The sequence below is a fragment of the Denticeps clupeoides genome, chromosome 15, assembly GCF_900700375.1.
Source record: "Denticeps clupeoides chromosome 15, fDenClu1.1, whole genome shotgun sequence".
Classification (NCBI taxonomy): domain Eukaryota; kingdom Metazoa; phylum Chordata; class Actinopteri; order Clupeiformes; family Denticipitidae; genus Denticeps; species Denticeps clupeoides.
The window spans coordinates 462,179-480,541 of record NC_041721.1 but is presented as its reverse complement, the minus strand read 5'-3'; the positions used below and the strand labels follow the sequence as shown (position 1 = coordinate 480,541).

At 48.4% G+C, this 18,363-nt stretch overlaps 1 protein-coding gene and 1 long non-coding RNA gene across 5 annotated transcripts in view; one reads left to right on the top strand and one right to left on the bottom strand.

The window, feature by feature from the left end:
* LOC114764601 (uncharacterized) overlaps positions 1-18,309 on the bottom strand; it is a 29,228-nt gene extending 10,919 nt beyond the window's left edge. For all 3 annotated transcript variants that reach the window (XR_003742530.1, XR_003742529.1, XR_003742531.1), the window contains exons 1-2: positions 17,783-18,309; positions 17,379-17,639 (exon numbers count right to left, since the gene is read on the bottom strand). This is a non-coding gene — a long non-coding RNA (uncharacterized LOC114764601). The remainder of the gene's footprint in view (positions 1-17,378; positions 17,640-17,782) is intronic.
* On the top strand, positions 534-12,878 carry drd4-rs (dopamine receptor D4 related sequence). 2 transcript variants are annotated; one of them, XM_028954345.1, is made up of 6 exons: positions 534-795; positions 8,260-8,415; positions 8,495-8,781; positions 8,992-9,104; positions 9,631-10,333; positions 12,103-12,878. In XM_028954345.1, the coding sequence occupies exons 3-6, from the start codon at positions 8,536-8,538 to the stop codon at positions 12,199-12,201; spliced, it is 1,161 nt and encodes a 386-aa protein (XP_028810178.1). In that variant the 5' UTR covers positions 534-795; positions 8,260-8,415; positions 8,495-8,535; the 3' UTR covers positions 12,202-12,878. The 2 variants fall into 2 exon arrangements, with proteins under 2 accessions (XP_028810178.1, XP_028810177.1); XM_028954344.1 differs by having other exon boundaries at positions 9,631-10,382.
* Positions 18,310-18,363: the final 54 nt, after the last annotated feature.

Here is an 18,363-nt window from a genome sequence, read left to right as displayed (position 1 = left end):
CAGCATTATGTTTACATGTTCTATTTTCCATAATCATTGACGTGCAACGAATGAGGCATTTATCGCAAAAAAATCTGAAAAACTTATAACGGTCTTGTCGTTTGTTGAGCTGCACCGGCACAGGGAGGCCGGCGGAGGGAATGCGGTGAGAAACGGCGGAGATGCATAAAACATGAATGGTTTTAATATGCAAACGGGGCAGTGATGCTGCAGTGTGGTCAGGTGGACTTCGTGCAGGGCGTCTTTTTACCGGCTTGCTGGGGGTCCTGGGGGTCGGTGCGTGTGAAAGGACCCCGTTTTCCAGCTCGGGCGCAGACAGGCCAGCCGGACCGTCTCACGAAGTCATTACACAACTGTTACGCAACACACACACACACACACAGAGGACGGATCTGTCCTGGGGGGCTCCTGAAGCCCCTTGGAGCCCAGCACAGGTGTAGATGTGTGGAGCAGGTGGGCGGAGTCGTGGCTTTCAGCATCTGTCCCTGGAAAATAAAGGGGGGGGGAGGGGGGGTGTCTAGACGTCGACCAATCACAGCATCCAGAATCACATGGTAGGCAATAACCTGTGGTGGCTGGAGCGGAGGAGAGAGAGAGAGAGCGAGGGGGGGATAACGCGGGTGAAGATAACCAACGCGCCGCGACAGGAGCAACTTTCTGGAGCGGGAAGATCAGGAGGAGAAGAGGAGGAGAGGAACGGCCGACTGGCGGACCTCTGGAGTAACGGCTCTCTGGACTTTTACAGCCCAAAGCATTCCGAGGACTGGACTTTACTGAAAACACTTCATGGCATGAGTGAGTATATCCGATTACATCATTTCTTCATACTTAGATTGAAAATATCTCTTTTATTTGAGGCACATTCCTGCATCATCTGCATGTGTCCGCTCAAAAACACACATATAACGTAAGAACAAGGCACTCTGGGAATCCTGCCGGGATATTGGAGTATATTGTTGTACATGTGAATGTGAAAGATTGTAGTGCCGTGCAGGTGCAGGTCCTGCGCGGTAAGAGCGTTACGTAATAAAACATAAGAAATATTTTGAGGAGCTGCTGAAGCCTCTGTCTCCCACGCAGGAACTTTAAAAGATGGACATGGGTGGGACAGCGCCATAACTCTTCATATTTCATATTTAACGTTGCTTATCAGGGGCACTGGGTGCTGCAAAAGGTCTCCAGTTTATGCATTGCATATCTTGGTGAAGGCAGAAATAGGGAAAGTTTTTGGTGGAAATTCCTGCAAAACTGAAAGAGGAGGCACATTCAGAGGCCGGTTGCCATGGTTGCCAGTATGAGGGTGGGCAGCTACCTTCTTCCAGCCAACCCCCCACCAGCCACGCCACAAACCTCCCGTTCAGCCTCCCATTGTTCTGTGCAACGTTCCCAGACGGTGGGAGAAGAGCAGCATTTTACAAGTTCCACGGAAGACTTGTGTGTTAAATAAAATGTCCAGGGCTGCATCACCAGCATCAGCACCCACGCTGCCCCGACATCATGCCAGCGTTTTTTTGGGATCGCATGGGCACCAATCGGCTTTCTATTGCCCACTTGTGGGCAGTGAGGGCGCCCCCATCCTGCTGCGATTGAGGGGGGATTATCTGGCATCCAATAACACAAACGCACCAGACATTATGACATTAATGTACGTCTGTTTTCTAAATTCTCTAAAATTTTCAAAATTTTCTAAAATGGGGCAGCGGTGGCCTAGCGGTTAAGGAAGCGGCCCCATAATCAGAAGGTTGCCGGTTCGAATCCTGACCCGCCAAGGTGAGCAAAGCACCGTCCCCACACACTGCTCCCCGGGCGCCTGTCATGGTGCCCACTGCTCACTCAGGGTGATGGTTAAATGCAGAGGGCAAATTTTACTGTGTGCACCGTGTGCTGTGCTGCTGTGTATCACATGTGACAATCACTTCACTTTCACTTTAAACTTTTAAATTCTATCACACCCATACAGGCGGGAAGTGAGCACGAGGTCCTCGGTGGGCCTGATGGGGAGGAGGGCGGGGTTCTTCCAAATAAAGCACATTTCATTCATAATATTGCCAGTCTAAGCTCATTATGTCCCACAGAATTTTTCCTGGGTTGTGCAAAATCGCAGATTAAAACACAAACCGAATGTGCGCATGAAGTGTCTAATAGTTCTAATAGAAATGTGAGGAGTCTCTATACTGACAGTCGGATAACACTGGTAGAAATTCGGCAGTTTATTGAGGAATGCTGATAGAAGACTGATAGTCTTGCAAAAAGCAATCAGCTTCAACTCAATATCAGCAAAACCAATTAGCATTTGTCTTGTGCAAATCAAAGATTGACCTTAACCCTTGGCCACCACCAACAAATCAGTTAATCCTATCAAACGCGAGGGGGGGACTAGCGTTCCTCATCTGTTGTGTTGACGTTTTCACGTCATGTGTACACATGTGGACATGTGTACAAAAAATGTGAAGAATTTCACGTGTTCTATTTGTATTTATTGAAAACAAAATAATTTTCAATAAATACAAATAGAACACATGTAATTCTTCACATTTTTGGTTCGTCGAAAACAGATTTTTTTTTTATTTTCAAGTCTAATTAATACATGGTTAGCACGGTATAGGACAGTTCATTACGTTATTTTAACTTCTGAGTTGTTTTTAATTGCCATCTATAACATTTGAAAAGTTAATAGTAGCGATAAATAACCATAAAATTTACAGAACAACCGAAGCAAACACATCTTGTCTGTGCCACAAAAAAAAATCTACTGTCATGATTTATATGATTCAATTGGTTATTGAATCATTGAAATTAACTGAAGGAATTCAGGCTGATTAATGGCCGACAATGTTTGTCTGTTTCAGTTACTTTCAAAATTGGTTTTTTTACTGATTCTGTGCACGTCATCACATTGAGAAGGTTCTGGATTGACGGGACGACGAGCTCCAGTTCACACCTGATGGTATCTGTGGTCACTGCCCTGTAGAACGGCGTTTCTTCTCCATTACTGTGTGTGCATCACTAGACCTTGTTACCTTGGGATAAATGGCGTTATGGAGGGAACTCAGATTTAATTGCATATCGACTGGTTCAATTCTGCACAAAACTGCGGGAGAAGCGCGACGGGTGCGGCGCCGACACAGACGATCGTAAAGCAGAGCAGCAGGGCATTGTGGGAAGCCCTTTCTCCTGCTGGGCTGCGGCTGAAGTGAGCAGCAGGGACCCCGCCCGCTCTCAGTGTGGCATGGAGGGGAGAAGGAAGATGGAGTTCAGCCTGGACTGGTGAAGGGGGTAATGGGAAAGAACGAGGGCTCCTACTCCCAGGGTGCAGTGGTGCCCTGCCGGTTGAGGACGTGGACCTGTAATCTGAAGGTTGCGGGTTCGAATATCAGAATGAAGGTCTTGATGAAGGTCCCGTCCCCACACGCTGCTCCCCAGGTGCCTGTCATGGTGCCCACTGCTCACCAAGGGTGACGGTTAAATACAGAGGACACATTTCACCGTGTCACTGTGTGCTGTGACAAAAATCAATCACATTTTTAGACTTTCATTCAAGTCACAACTCACCTTTTCCTGCTTTTCTCTGCTGCCCACAAATGCGGGAACCTCTCCCACGTTTCTGACTGACGTGTGAAGATCTGACTGCCTGAAATCGTGCAGGAGGTGAGTGGGCGAGCACATCGAATCCGTGCTCAGGTACGAGGCCACGCCTCTCCAAACGGCCTTACCCGTGGCCACGCTGGCGAGGGCATCTGTGCTCCAGATGCAGAGGTTCACTGATGTTCTACCATGAATAGTCTCCATCCAGGAAGGTATTTAGTGAAATGACACATAAATACATACATAAAGGATGTAAAATACATACATAAAGGATGGTAGTCCTTGGTAGTGGCCTAGTGGGTGACACACTCGCCTATGAGCCAGAAGACCCAGGTTCAAACCCCACTTACTACCATCGTGTCCCTGAGCAAGACACTTAACCCTGAGTGTCTCCAGGGGGGGACTGTCCCTGCAACTACTGACTGCAAGTCGCTCTGGATAAGGGCGTCTGGTAAATGCTGTAAATGTGTGATAAAAAAAATGTCTGAAGCTGGTTCATTTGGAATTGGCTGATGCAGATTATGTCCAAATGCCATGACTCAATGAATCTGCTTGATTAATAATTAGAGTTGGAATTATAGCCACGTAAACCATCTGCAGAATACATGATTTCATAAGAATGTTTCAAATCGTGTGGACATGCATGCAAAATGTGCAACAATGTCAACTATGCAAATTAGTGCTGAAGAACCAAACGTTCAGGAAACGTTCACACGCTGTCCAAGAACTGATGTGCTCTCCTGTCATTGCTGTAGAAGATTTTATTCCAGTCGATTTTGCTAATCAAATTAGAAAAATTGTGTAATTTCTACATTGCTATCTGTAGTTTAGGTTGCAGTGAAACAAATCAATATAAATTACAGCCAAATTCCAATGATTAACATTGTTCCTGTGATCATTTTAATCAGCAGATTTACATTCTACCTGCATCAGATATGAGTCCAGCAGAGCGGGATCCTTTCATTCATTTCATTACTGTGGCCTAAATCTGTTTTTTCAGCCTCATCTCTCTCAGGCCCTGAGTGTCCTGTAATCGCCACAGGCCACGGACCATCTTCTCCCCTCTAAACTGCCTCCGGGGGACAGGAGGGTCCTCGGGAAGGAGGTTACCATCCTCGCTGTTTCCTCTGCTCCTCTCTCGGCCGCCGTTTTATTCTCGCCAAGGTCCCCACATACTTTACGGCTCCGAAATGATCGCTGGTCCCCGGTAGTGTCTCGCCGTCTCACCACTAATGGATTCCCTGAAGTCAGATTGCGATAAATCTTGGAGAAAAGCACACAGAACGGCGACAGCTCACACGTATTGTCCGCCATTAGATCCTCAGAAACATTCGTCGCGATTGAAATGTTCAATTTGTTGCCAATCCGCTGAAATGAACTGAAGGGATAAAAAACTGAGGCTTCTCATCTAGTGGAAGGCTGAAGAATGGCTAACGGTACCATGGCCGAAGATAAGCTTCTTCTGAACAAGAACATGCAACCTGGGAGCTTACAACCGTAGCGTACCGGCAGAAAGAGAAAATCACGTCTGGTGTTTCAGTCACCCGAAGACGCCAATGTCGGCGCAAATCAAATCGCTGGTGCTTCCAGGTCTGCTCTCACATACCTAAACTCAGTTATAAAGACCTGCGCTGCTGGAGACTCCGGTCTAGACGTCTCGGTACCGCATATCGGTTTTTAGAGGTGTTCCGGTGGCACAAGGAGGACCTACACAACGCTGGTGGTTTTAATGCTGCGGCCGATGAGCAGCGGCACAGCAGCAATTGGCAAAAGGAATACATGGCAGGGTCCAGACCTCAGCCAATCATTCCCCTCCGATGCCCTTTCTGAGACGCGGCGTTAATGAAAGTGCTCTTTGGCTCCGCGTGGACCCCCTTTGACGAATCCCTCTGAAGCCCGGGGGACCCAGGAGTCGTTTCTGAGCCAGGAGAGGTCCGCAATTACCTCGACCACCAGTCACGGTTGCCATCTGGAGGAATGCGGCACCACTGACTTCACTTCCTGTCCATAATTAATGAGCGTCAGTGCTAATGGTTAATCTGGCAGCTGGAGGAGGAACTTAATGACACCTGATGCATAGCCCGGCAGTATAGAAATTCAACATAGAATATACACAGCTCCTAAAGCACACAATGTCCGTCCAAGTCAATCAGACGTCCGTGAAATCAAACTGTCACTTTGGAAGCAACGCTGATCGAAAATCAATTTCTCATGCTGTTGTGCAAATGGAATAAACAGGCGGAAATTATAGGCCAGAGGTGGCCTGACTGCCATTAGGCACCGAGATGAGATCCTCAGACCCCTTGAGAGACCATATGCTGGTGCGGTTGGCTCCAGCCGGGGTTCCTCCTAATGCAAGACAATGCTTTAGTCCAGGTCTGGGAGGAGATGCCTCAGGATGCCACCTCATCAGGAGCATGAACAGGTGTGGTAGGGAGGTCCTACAGCCACGTGGAGGCCACACACACAATACTGAGCCTCATTTTGACCCGTTTTAAGGACGTTACACCTGTAGTGTGTTTTTCCATTTTAATTTTGAGTCTGACTCCTTTTAATTTAATTTCAGTTGATATTTTTTCTGTAATTTTGTTGTGAGCGCATTCAACTGTGAAAAGAATAAAGTATTTAATACGAATATTTCATTAATTCAGATCTAGGATGTCTTGTTTTGTGTGCATATTTATGTGCATAAGTGTTACGAGGCCACGTCCTCACACACCACGTCAGCAAATCTGTTCCTGTTTATTAGCAAAGATAATGGAGAGCATTAGATAGTAAAATAAATCCAATATCTGGCAGAAGGCTGGATTTTACGTAAGACCTCTCTGATGCTGTATAAAGACTTTTGAGAGTTTTTGCCAATATTTTCTGGCAAACAGACAAACCGGTGGGCTTGTTGACTTTGAAGCGGATGGCAGGGGCGGGGCCGCGTGTCTCTTGTCAGATCTTCAGATTGGATCAGGCCGGCCCCCTCGTATCTCCCATTAGCTGCGCTCTCCTGCGAGGTTTGACATTTACGGCGGAACACCGGGTACAGGAGGCGGGCGGATGGATTAGGTCGAGTGCGGCGGCGTCTCCACGCGCCTGTTTGCCCACGACAGCGGGAGATTAAACAGGCTTCTCGAAACACCCGGCCGGCTTTCAATTAAACCCCCGCCGGTGGCCCACGACCACGTGAATTTCACACGACCAGCAGGAGAACGCAAAGAAACGATTTTCTTATCTGAAGACGCCTGTAATCAGCATCTCGGTGGTCTTCAGGGATAATGGGCTGAAAATGGTCTGTGAGGACGTGTGTCGACAAGCATCTTTCTTTCCTCGTCTGTTCTCGGCCGAGCGCAGGATCGCTGTCATGGCAACAATAACCTGTTTTTGTAATCGGTTCCACCGAACAAAACGGCAAAATAATTCACACACTGATAGGGTGAGCAAACCATGAAACATCTACAGATCTGCAGAGAACATCAGCCGTTTCACAGACGTGGACTGACCTCCCCGTGACCTCGGCCCAATTAAGATGATGGCATGGCATGGCTGTAGATGGAGACCGTTCTGTGTGTTTTTACCCGTTGGTGATGCATCCCGTGTCCCAGACAATACCCTGATTAGGAATAAGATGTTGCGGAAAGTGAGTGTGGGACTGAGGTTTGTGCTCATGTCCGCCCTCCATTTAGAGGTTTAGGGGACGATTATGAATTCTTTGTGCCTACAGCATCAAACCAGCCTTTTCATATCAATATCATGCAGATAGAGAGGGGAGCTCCTTGCTTCACCATTGGTGAATGAAAACAGTCAATATGGAGCACGAAGCACGAACCTCTATGATTGAGATAATATATTTCACCAGGCAGGCGAGCCTGGCCGACCTGAATCTGAATGAGGTGGCCATGGGTGACCAGTGACGTGCCACTGCATGCTGGATTATCTTTAACTGTTGTCCTGCAGATGGTGGGAGACCCACAGGAGGCTAATTGCAGTAGTTAAGGAGAAGGATATCCAGGATTTTCTAGTGCCGAATGGTGTGGTAGTAGCCTAGTGGGTAACACACTCGCCTATGAACCAGAAGACCCGGGTTCGAATCCCACTTACTACCATTGTGTCCCTGAGCAGGACACTTAACCCTGAGTGTCTCCAGGGGGGGACTGTCCCTGTAATACTGATTGTAAGTCGCTCTGGATAAGGGCGTCTGATAAATGCTGTAAATGTAAATGTGTGAAGGTGCATGCATCAAGGTCATCAATCGTGATCCCAAGGATTCTCACTTCCTTGGTCGAGCTAAGAGAGTTTTCAAAACCAGACAACATTTCCAGGTATGTTAACTGTCGTAAAAATTTGTGTGGCTGTGCAAGAAAAAGAAAATGAGCAAATAAACTATAATTTAGTAGCATTTTCCCAAGATTTCTCGGGACATTTTGGACAGAATTGCAAGGTTGCTCAGAAGTCACAGAATCCAGCATAATGACTGCATTATGTGAGCCAGAAAAGCGATAGATTTTTTAAAACAACTTAACAAGAGTTACACCCACATAACAACTCGCACATAACTTATACTTATCATGCTCCCGTTGAGCAGCATTTTGGAAGTGATTCTATGAAACACATCTGTTTGTTCCGATATGCACTTGTAGTTTGAAAGAAGAACGTCTGTTTTTCTTTTCCAATTTTTCTTGGCAGGAACATGTCCTTCCATATTCGTTATAATAATGGCCAACACCACCTCTGGGAGGAAAATGTGGAAATGCCACACAGACATCCACTGCCGTAAGCTGCCAACTCTGTTGGTAGAACAGCCTCCAGCCTGTCCTTGATGTCTGGCCAGACGTCTACAAGGTAAGAATGATGGTGGAATAGTCAAGTTAGTCCAACAAACACTCAAATTCCTTCTCTGATCCACGCCTCGGCGTTGCAGATGTTGACCTCAGACCACAAACTGAACTCTGGGGCACCATCATGGCCAATGTGACGCCCAGTGAAGCCCCCAGTGATGGGGACGCGACCCCGGAGGAGTACAACTACCTGGCACTAGTGTGCGGCATCCCCCTGATCCTGATCATCATCCTGGGGAACGTGCTGGTCTGCCTCAGCGTCCTCACCGAGAGGTCCCTGAAGACCGCCACCAACTACTTCATCGTCAGCCTGGCCGTGGCCGACCTTCTGCTGGCTGTGTTGGTGCTGCCGCTCTACGTTTACTCCGAGGTGTGTTCCTCTGCTATCTTCTAAAGCCTCGAGCATGTTCACAGAGCACTTGTAATGTTCCATCATGTCTGGAAAGGCTCCGCAGCTCTGTTTACAGAGGCCAGCTGTGATAAGAATGGTCCTTTCAAAAGCACAGCGACGCAGCCCACCCGCCATCTGCTCACGCCGCCCCGCTGACTGACTGCGTCTGTGTTTTCCTTCCATCACCAGTTCCTCGGGGGCATATGGACGCTGAGCATGTACATATGCGACGCGCTCATGACCATGGACGTGATGCTGTGCACCGCGTCCATCCTCAACCTCTGTGCCATCAGCGTTGACAGGTGAGTGTCCCTCCGACTCACGCGGGACGGTAGTAGCCTAGTGGGTAACACACTCGCCTATGAACCAGAAGACCCAGGTTCAAACCCCACTTACTACCATTGTGTCCCTGAGCAAGACACTTAACCCTACGTTGCTCCAGGGGGGGACTGTCCCTGTAACTGCTGATTGTAAGTCGCTCTGGATAAGGACGCCTGGTAAATGCTGTAAATGTAAATGTAATGTTCTCGGCTGTTTCACCTTTTCATTTTACGCCGCCTGTAATTAGGCCGTACGGGGAACAAGTCCACGTTAACGTGAGAAGCAATGAAGAAGTAATGAAACGCACGTCACCCAATCGTAGCTCGTTTCATGTATTCGGAACTGTGGGCAAGAAATGGTGCGAATCGGAAGTGGAACGATGAATCTAACGCGGTGTTTAGAAGGGCCGGAAACGGAAGGGTTTCAGAGAAGCCGATTTGGCACCTCGGCAGGTGGAGCCGGGGCCTGTCTGTGGTTTCACGTCGGCTTTGCTGTCTCCAAATGCAGGTACATTGCTGTGGTGGTACCTCTGAAGTACAACAGGAACCAGTTCAGCGTTCGGCAGCTGGCTCTCATCACCGCCACGTGGGTCCTCTCGCTGGGCGTGGCCAGCCCCGTTATCTTCGGACTGAACCAGGTGCCCAACCGGGACCCCAGGGTGTGCAAACTGGAGGACGACCGCTTCGTGGTCTACTCTTCCATCTGCTCCTTCTTCGTGCCGTGCCCCGTGATGCTGTTCCTGTACTACTGGATGTTCAGAGGCCTGAAGCGATGGAGCTCCGGGCGCGGCCGCTCCGACGTCGGCCAGGCCGCTAGGGGGCAGCAGAGCCTGTCCCTGCGGCTGGGCGTGGCGCTGCAGAAGGAGAAGGGGCGGGCCCGGGAGAAGGTGGTGTACCTCATGCCAGCGGGGCTCGGGCCCAACTCACACGTGGCCATGACGGCAAGTCCAGACACCACGACCCTTCCAAGCCCGACTAGTCCAAGCCCGCTCAGTCCGCTGAGCGCGGTCACCACGGTGACCGACACCAACCTGGAGGGCCAAACAATGGCGGTGCCGGCCGAGAGCGACCCGATAACGACGCAGATGGACAGCGCGTCGGACGCGGAGGTCGCGGACAAGCCTGCCGCCGGGAGCGGCGGGAAAGAAAACGGGCTGGCGAAGAGCCACGGCTCCCGGCGCCGCATGCGCCGCCACACCAAGAGCAGCCGGGTGAGCGGACGAGAGCGCAAGGCCATGAAGGTGCTGCCCGTGGTCGTGGGTACGTTGACCTCTAGGTGGGACTGATGCTTGTCGCCATTGTGCCTGAGCGGTGAAGGTCTGTTAGAACATCAGAACGGTGAAGGTCTCACCATTCGCTTCGATTATCGATTATCAATGCGATTATCAACAGATTTTTCAAAGTGTCCACACGGGCGTTCAGGTCCTGCGTTCGGTTGGCTGTGTGTTTGCATGGCGTCAAATGAGCGTTGGATGAACGATAAATGAACGATAAGGCCGAAGTCCTACCGGGAGCGACGCTGTACTCAGATCAGGTCGCCACAGTCGCTCCCGGCACAACTTTTTAACTAGAAAATCAACAAGCAGCATCTGCACAGCGACCGTGCAGGAGCGTCCTCGTCCTACGAGAGTAAATCAACAGCCGTAATGAAGGTAATAAATAATACAAAAGCCCTAGATCCCTGATGGTAAACTGTGGTACCTGGTACTACCTGGTACCTGCAAGTTGTTTTCCCCCCATATCCCACGGATGTTGGGCATGATTGACTATTAATTGGGACATTTTTGGAACCATTCTTGAACCATTTTAGCAGATGCCATCACCCAACCATCATATTTTGGTCCATGTCCATTACAAGACAACTTCAAAGACAAAATGATTGCTAGATTTATCTGTGAAGATTCTCAGTCATCCAGGTGAAATTGTCTGGAAGTTGAGTCGTGGCAACTGGACTTTCTTTAACGTCGAGACGTTTCATTCTGCATCCACAGAACTTGGTCAATCTGAGGGAAGTTGGCTTGTGAACACAAATTTATCCTCCAGGTTGGTTCCACCTCAATCTTGCCTTGAATAGGCTCGTTAAGTGAAACAAGGGGGGGGGGGGGGGGGGGGGTTGAAGTGACAGCCCCGCCCTGGCAGCTCCTCCTGCCCCATTAAGCAGGTCGTTAAATGTGGATGTGTGAACTGATAGAGTGATTGTCACTTGTGATACACAGCAGCACAGCACACAGTGCACACAGTGAAATTTGTCCTCTGCATTTAACCCATCACCCTGAGTGAGCAGTGGGCACCATGACAGGCGCCCGGGGAGCAGTGTGTGGGGACGGTGCTTTGCTCAGTGGCACCTCAGTGGCACCTTGGCAGACCGGGAACTGGCAACCTTCTGATTACGGGGCCACTTCCTTAACCGCTAGGCCACCACTGCCCCAGCTAGACCACTACTGCCCTGATTTTCCTGGGGATGGATGAAAGGGCAGCATTATAGGTTGGAGACAGGTTGTGTCTGAGGCCTCCACCTCTGTTGAGTGAGGGTTTGTTGATTTGCTCTCACTCCTCTCTCAAACCACCTATCTTCTTTGTCCAATATTTGAACATTTTCGTCACTTTGGACGAAAATGTTTCTCCATTTTGGATGAAAATGTTTGTCCATTTTGGACGAAAATGTTCACATTTAACGACCCGCTTATTGGGGGCAGGAGGAGCTGCCAGGGCGGGGCTGTCACATCTACCCCCCCTTGTTTCACCTAACAAGCCTATTCAAGGCGGGATTGAGGTGGAACCAACCTGGATGATAAATTTGTGTTCACAGGCCAACTTCCCTCAGATTGACCAAGTTCTGTGGACGCACAATGAAACTTTCAGGCACATCTCCAGCTTTACTTTGGCAGTTCGGTGTTTAAGAAACTGGCAGCTACAGTTTGAACCAGAATTTCCCTCCTGTCATCTACTTATCTACGGAAACATTTCATTTGTCTCCCAGGTGTTTTCTTGGCCTGCTGGACCCCGTTCTTCGTGGTCCACGTCACCAAAGTGCTGTGCACGTCGTGCAAGATCGAGGCGCCACTCATCAGCGTCGTGACGTGGCTCGGCTACGTCAACAGCGCCGTCAACCCCATCATCTACACCGCCTTCAACACGGAGTTCAGGAATGTCTTTCACAAAATCATCTGCTGCAGAACATGATGGAATGAAAGGAGGGCAGAAGGACGGCCAGACGTTGCCTTACACAAGCTGACAGGACTTTCTGAAGGACTTCTACCAACTTCTGCACCAACACTGCTGATATCATGGCCCAGAGGCATAAAATCTGTCAAATCTGTCAACAGTGTGCAAATATGAATCATATCTCTGTCTGCATTTAGTAATAGCCGCCTACATATCACAAACGGGAACCGTTGAAAGGTTTCATTTGACCTTTTTATTTAATAATCACGAACCGCAGGAGTCAATAAGAGGAGGTTTCATCACGTTTTCAAATCAGATCGTTTTTATTCATTCATACTGAGGTTGTCATTTTGCAAGCTTTTCGCGAATATTTCCCGAAGACACACAGCCCATCTAGAGCCGTAGGTCATCGGGGGCAAGAATGTACATAAGCATGAGTAACACGAGCAATTGTTGTGTCCACGACGACAGGCACGTGGGTGTGGTCATGGTGTGTATTAATATACATTTTCCTGGGCTAACTGTATAGAATATACAGCGATGAGCCTCACTTGACCAGTATAAACTTGTATAACGTACTCTGTGGTAATGACGTGGTCTCTAATAAAATTATGTGTTCTACAGTTGCCCTGTTCTACTTTTGGTTATGAATCGTAAGTTTTGTATTAAATGTATTGATCGCCTATGTGCCCACAGACAGCTCCCACTAGCTGTGCTTCCTTATATGACACTTTACTCACTAATATTTTACAATTTGGGATTGTCCAAGGTAATAAAGTTGGATGGGATTCATGCACGTCACATTAATGCTTTAGGGTGAATGTGTCGGCCCTGTAGGGAGGACATGAGCAGCAACCTTCAGGAAAATTGTCTCTGTAGAAGTTTTTGAAAATAACTGATTATTCAGCAAATATTTGCAAAACGTACCCTTAAGTAGTTTGGCAGATGATTGACAGGCTTCAGATTGAAACAGAGAGAGAATTGCCGTGGTGAAAGAGAAATTATGATGTTCTAACGTCATAAACATCTTTTAATGGGCGTGGCCAAACAACCCACATGCAATAAACCCATGAATAAAAAGATGAAGGTCTGTTCCCGTCACCATGCACCATGTAAGTAACCACGGAAACAGGGCACAATGGATGTGCGGCGAGGGCACACTCCATCCTAGTACCTGCCCAGCCACTCCGCATCACCAATTTAACACACTTCACGCTGGTCAATGTCTGTTTTAATGTAAAAGCTCTCAGCGGGAAGTGTGGCCTCGCCGCTCACACTAATTCCTCTTGAAAGCACCTTTTCACACCGCCCGCGAAACGAGGATCTTCTTCTGTTTATCTTGACCCAGACCCAGTGTCCCTCAGGGCAGCAGGACACCACTAAGCCTCTGAAAGCTACGCGTTGGACACGGCAAGAACATTCATCATGTCGTGTGATTAACCTCAATTTTTCCATATTCAACGCCAACAATACCATTGCAACGTAAAATGTGAGATCCTACTGAGGAAGTGAGTCTCATGCTTACTATATTCTAATATCTTCTTAATCAGTATTTTCGCAGTTTATAACAATGAACATGAACATTAAGAGTGAAAATGGAATCTTTTTGCAAAGATTAACCGAAGAGCCCTTCAGAAATGGCCTCCTCCCGTATAAAGTAAAGGAAGAAGGATCTACGCAGGCTTCTCACCAAGTGCAAATGGAGACCTATTGTCAATTTCCATCTCATTTACAGCCTGGCAAGTGAACAAGATTGCAGGCTGAAATTAAACCTCTCTTCACCTATTACCGTCCCGAATGGGCAGACGGTCCCCCAAAAACGCGGTGACTTCGTCTCAGAAGAACGTAATGAGCAGTGCAGCAGGGGGGCGGCGTCTCGGTCCACGCTCGCTCTTTCAAAAGCACGAATGTTAATCGCGGCCTTGTGATATCGATAAAAAGAAGAGGAGAAAAGCCGGCCTTGATATGGAAATTCGCCGCCGCTCAATTGTGGCCCGTAAATGTAACCCACAATTAAACATTTTCTCAAAGAATACATTCCACCTTATTGATTATACATCCAGGACCATTCGTGGTGATTAATGAAGAAACATTTGGGATCCTGGAACTGGAAATATTCCGAAATGGAGGAGAGAAGAAGATAAAAACATTCATTCACACAGTAAACGTGGTTTTATGTGAAGAACAGATTTCGGATAAGAACCATGTCAGGACCGTCCCACAGGCCACGTGGCAGCTAAAGTAAAGAAAAGGAGAGATAGGATGTTCTTACCTGGCAGATACCCCTGAATTCCACCTGACTGCTGCTGGATTTGTGAGAAGGATTTAGCATCTATGTTACATATTGCATTAAAAGGGAGGTTATTAATAATGTAGTCCAGATATAAAAAAAAAACATGCTTATTTTTAAGTAATTTATTAATAAGTAATATTAATAAATATTAATAAGTAATAATTAAGTATTATTTAATTACATGAATCTGTCACTAATATCTTTTATTTCTTTCTCTTCTACTGAATTCAAAATTATGAAATGATTTTAAAAGATTGAACAACTGAATGACAAGATTTGTGCAAATGCATTACAACAACATCAAGGGCAGTGGTGGCCTAGTGGTTAAGGAAGCGGCCCCGTAATCAGAAGGTTGCCGGTTCGAATCCCGATCTGCCAAGGTACCACTGAGGTGCCACTGAGCAAAGCACCGTCCCCACACACTGCTCCCCGGGCGCCTGTCATGGTGCCCACTGCTCACTCAGGGTGATGGTTAAATGCAGAGGACACGTTTCACTGTGTGCACCGTATGCTGTGCTGCTGTGTATCACATGTGACAATCACTTCACTTAACATTTATTTCTTCACATCCAGTATGTCTAAATGGGCTCTGACAGACCCGTAATTACATGAAGTATTAATATCTCATCTCAACATCTGTAATAGTAATAACTCCAAACCGCTCATACCTCAAACACAGATCAGATCTGCAGCTCAAACCTTAGATGTCCAGGAAAATAGAAAACAGAACTCGCACAAAAAAACGCGCCATGTTGTCTGGCAAATCATGACTGCGTGTGTGTGTGTGCATGTGAGTGAGTGTGTGCGCAAGTGTGTGTGAGTGTGTGCACATGTCTGTGTGTGCTTGAGTGTGTGTGAGCACGCGTCTGTGTGTTCATGTGTGTGTGTGCTTGAGTGTGTGTGAGTGTGTGTGTGTGAGTGAGTGCGCATGTCTGTGTGTGCTTGAGTGTGTGTGAGTGTGTGTGTGTGAGCACACGTCTGTGTGTGTGCGCATGTCTGTGTGTGCTTGAGTGTGTGTGAGTGTGTGTGAGCACATGTCTGTGTGTGTGCGTGTGTGAGTGTGTGCGCATGTCTGTGTGTGCTTGAGTGTGTGTGAGCATGCGTCTGTGTGTTCATGTGTCTGTGTGTGCTTGAGTGTGTCTGTGTGTGCTTGAGTGTGTGTGTGTGTGTGTGTGTGTGTGTGTGTGTGTGTGTGTGTGTGAGTGTGTGAGTGTGTGAGTGTGTGCGCGCACGTGATGATTCATGGTCGCTGAACTCCATCATCCCCATTCAAGCAATAACGGCACTAAACATAATATAATGAAGTACTAACCCATACGAGGAAATCAACTCTAACACTGTGTTTGTCTCACAATATATCGATGTATTTTGCACCATAATTAGTCAGTTAGAAAAGTATTAATACTAATAAACATGTTCTTGGGTTTTGTCATCTGGTGCCCGGGGAGCAGCGTGTGGGGACGTTACCTTGATCAAGGGACCTCATGGGCCAGCGGTGGCCTGGCGGTTAAGGAAGGCGGCCCCGTAATCGGAAGGTTGCCGGTTCGAATCGCGATCCGCCAAGGTGCCACTGAGGTCCCCTTGATGAAGGTGCCGTCCCCACACGCTGCTCCTCCTGTCATGGTGCCCACTGCTCATCAAGGGTGATGGTTAAATACAGAGGACAAATTTCACCATGTCATTGTGTGCTGTGCTGCTGTGTCTCACAATGATGATCAAGTCTCTACACTTTAACTTTGTGGGTTCACTTCCTTACCCGCAAGGCCACCACGGCCCCAATAATTATAAATATTCAGCTGGTAGTAGCCTAGTGGGGTAACTTACTCGCCAGAAGACCCAGGTTCAAACCCCACTTACTACCATTGTGTCCTTGAGGAAGACACTTAACCCTGAGTGTGTCCAGGGGGGGACTGTCCCTGCAACTACTCTGGATAAAGGCATCTGGTAAATGCTGTAAATGATATTATTATGCTTCATGACAGCTTTGCACATCTGAGCTGCCAATTTCACTTCATTCCACAGATACTCCGCTGGACCGGCAGCTCGTTGACTTTTCTGTTTTGATACACGGCCAATCGAAACGTGACGCTCTCCTGCGAAATGACTACGTGACTTCTGAAGACACGTGGATGCGTCACAACCTTTTTTTAACCACATTCAGCTATTTCACACCATGAAATATGTGAAACCCCCTCCAGATACATCCTTCCACCTTGAGCAGAAATGTGTAGGTGCGAGGAGGACAAGACGCCGGCGTGTGTGCGGTGACGGAGACAGACGAACTCGTTCAGGGACACGGGAGCCGGGCGGTGGTGCCAGTTCCATAACGTGGAGAATTATGCAAATGTGGCAGCGAGAGGTGATAATGATGTTCTTCTGGAAGGGAATCTAATCATGGAGCAGATCTGTTCGTTTTATTACAGAAGAGACCTGTTTCCATGTACACATCATTAAAACGTGGTGACAGAAGCACGAGAAGAAAAGCGCGGAGCCGCTAAAGCGTTCCAGAAATAACGGCAAAACAACACTTTGCTGGGCAGGTGAGAATATTCGGTTCATTTAACCAGAAGGAGGTAAAAAAAGACCAAAAAGAAGTTCTAGCCCCGCTCTCGGGAAAAGGTCAGCGACCGGGAACAATGGCAGAGGGGTCATCAAAGCAAATGAATCCACGTGGAGAAATTGGCCTTTACAGACGGGCGGAGTGACAGTGGGGAGGACGAGGGGGAAGAACGGGGCGGCGGAGACGGTTAGAGAGAAGATGGGTGTGGAATGACCTTCTCCGCAGGTTAATGCATCACCTTCTAAAATCCCCTACAAGCCGCTCGCTGGGTTATAAGACGCCCGGACGCTCAGCTCCATCTTCTGCTGCCACCAAGCGCTCCTCAAGTGTCCGTGTGGGACTTCTAGCAGCTCCGGGGACTCCGGTTCATAATCCAGCCTCAGCTGAGCCGCCCTCCTGGACGGGTTTCACCACAGCGCGAAACAGCTCACATTCCCGGCTTTCCTCGCTGATCCAGAAGGTTCCGGCACATAACGAAGGACGACGGCCCTCAACAGAGCTGAATGCAACATGAAGAACATGAAAGCACCTCTCACCAAGACCATGATTAACTCCCATATGTTCCATTTAAAGCACATTTCTGCAATTTGACTGTGCTTTTGATCACAGTTTGAATATAATAATGAATTATTCATGATTTACCCCCATGCGTCCAGCCCTCCGTGACATTTCCGCCTCTAATTCGCGAGAATAAACGGCCTCTTTGTTCTGCGCAGTTTGGACGCGGTGTAGGAAGTTCTGGCCAAGCGCTGTCCTGCCTCCACCTGGTGCGAGCGGCTTTACGCTCCCACATGGGGCAATCGCTACAAGCTGCTTTCGGCCCCTTGCGGTGGCAGGAGGGACGAGTGAAAGAAGGGACAGGACAGAAGAGGCGCGCAGCAGACGGCTGTGATCTTTGGTGTGTCTCAGCGGGACGTCCATCTGTCGCTAAACAAGGCAACGGGATGTAAGGGTGACGCCGGTCTAAGACCACAGAGAGGCTCTGGCGACCTCCGATGCCTCTCGCATCAACGCCAGATAATGACCGGGCCCTGGGGGGGTCGGAGGCGGGTCTGGTGCAGGACAGCGGGGCAGCAGGGGAGGGGACAGGGCAACGGGACGGATAATCCCCTGTCAAATGTAATTAATGGCCGGCGGCTTTTGTAAGGTGAGATGGTGACAACTCTTCAACCCGGTCCAGCCAATCAGTGCATTCGATGGCATCGCGGTGCACACACACGTGC

What these genes read in the sequence shown, in the direction of transcription:
- drd4-rs (XM_028954344.1), top strand. Translation starts at nt 8,536, where the DNA reads ATGGCCAATGTGACGCCCAGTGAAGCCCCCAGTGATGGGGACGCGACC. An exon ending in TGTGCCATCAGCGTTGACAG is followed by an intron (nt 9,105 to 9,630) that starts GTGAGTGTCCCT and finishes CTCCAAATGCAG; the next exon opens with GTACATTGCTGTGGTGGTAC. An exon ending in GGTGCTGCCCGTGGTCGTGG is followed by an intron (nt 10,383 to 12,102) that starts GTACGTTGACCT and finishes TTTGTCTCCCAG; the next exon opens with GTGTTTTCTTGGCCTGCTGG.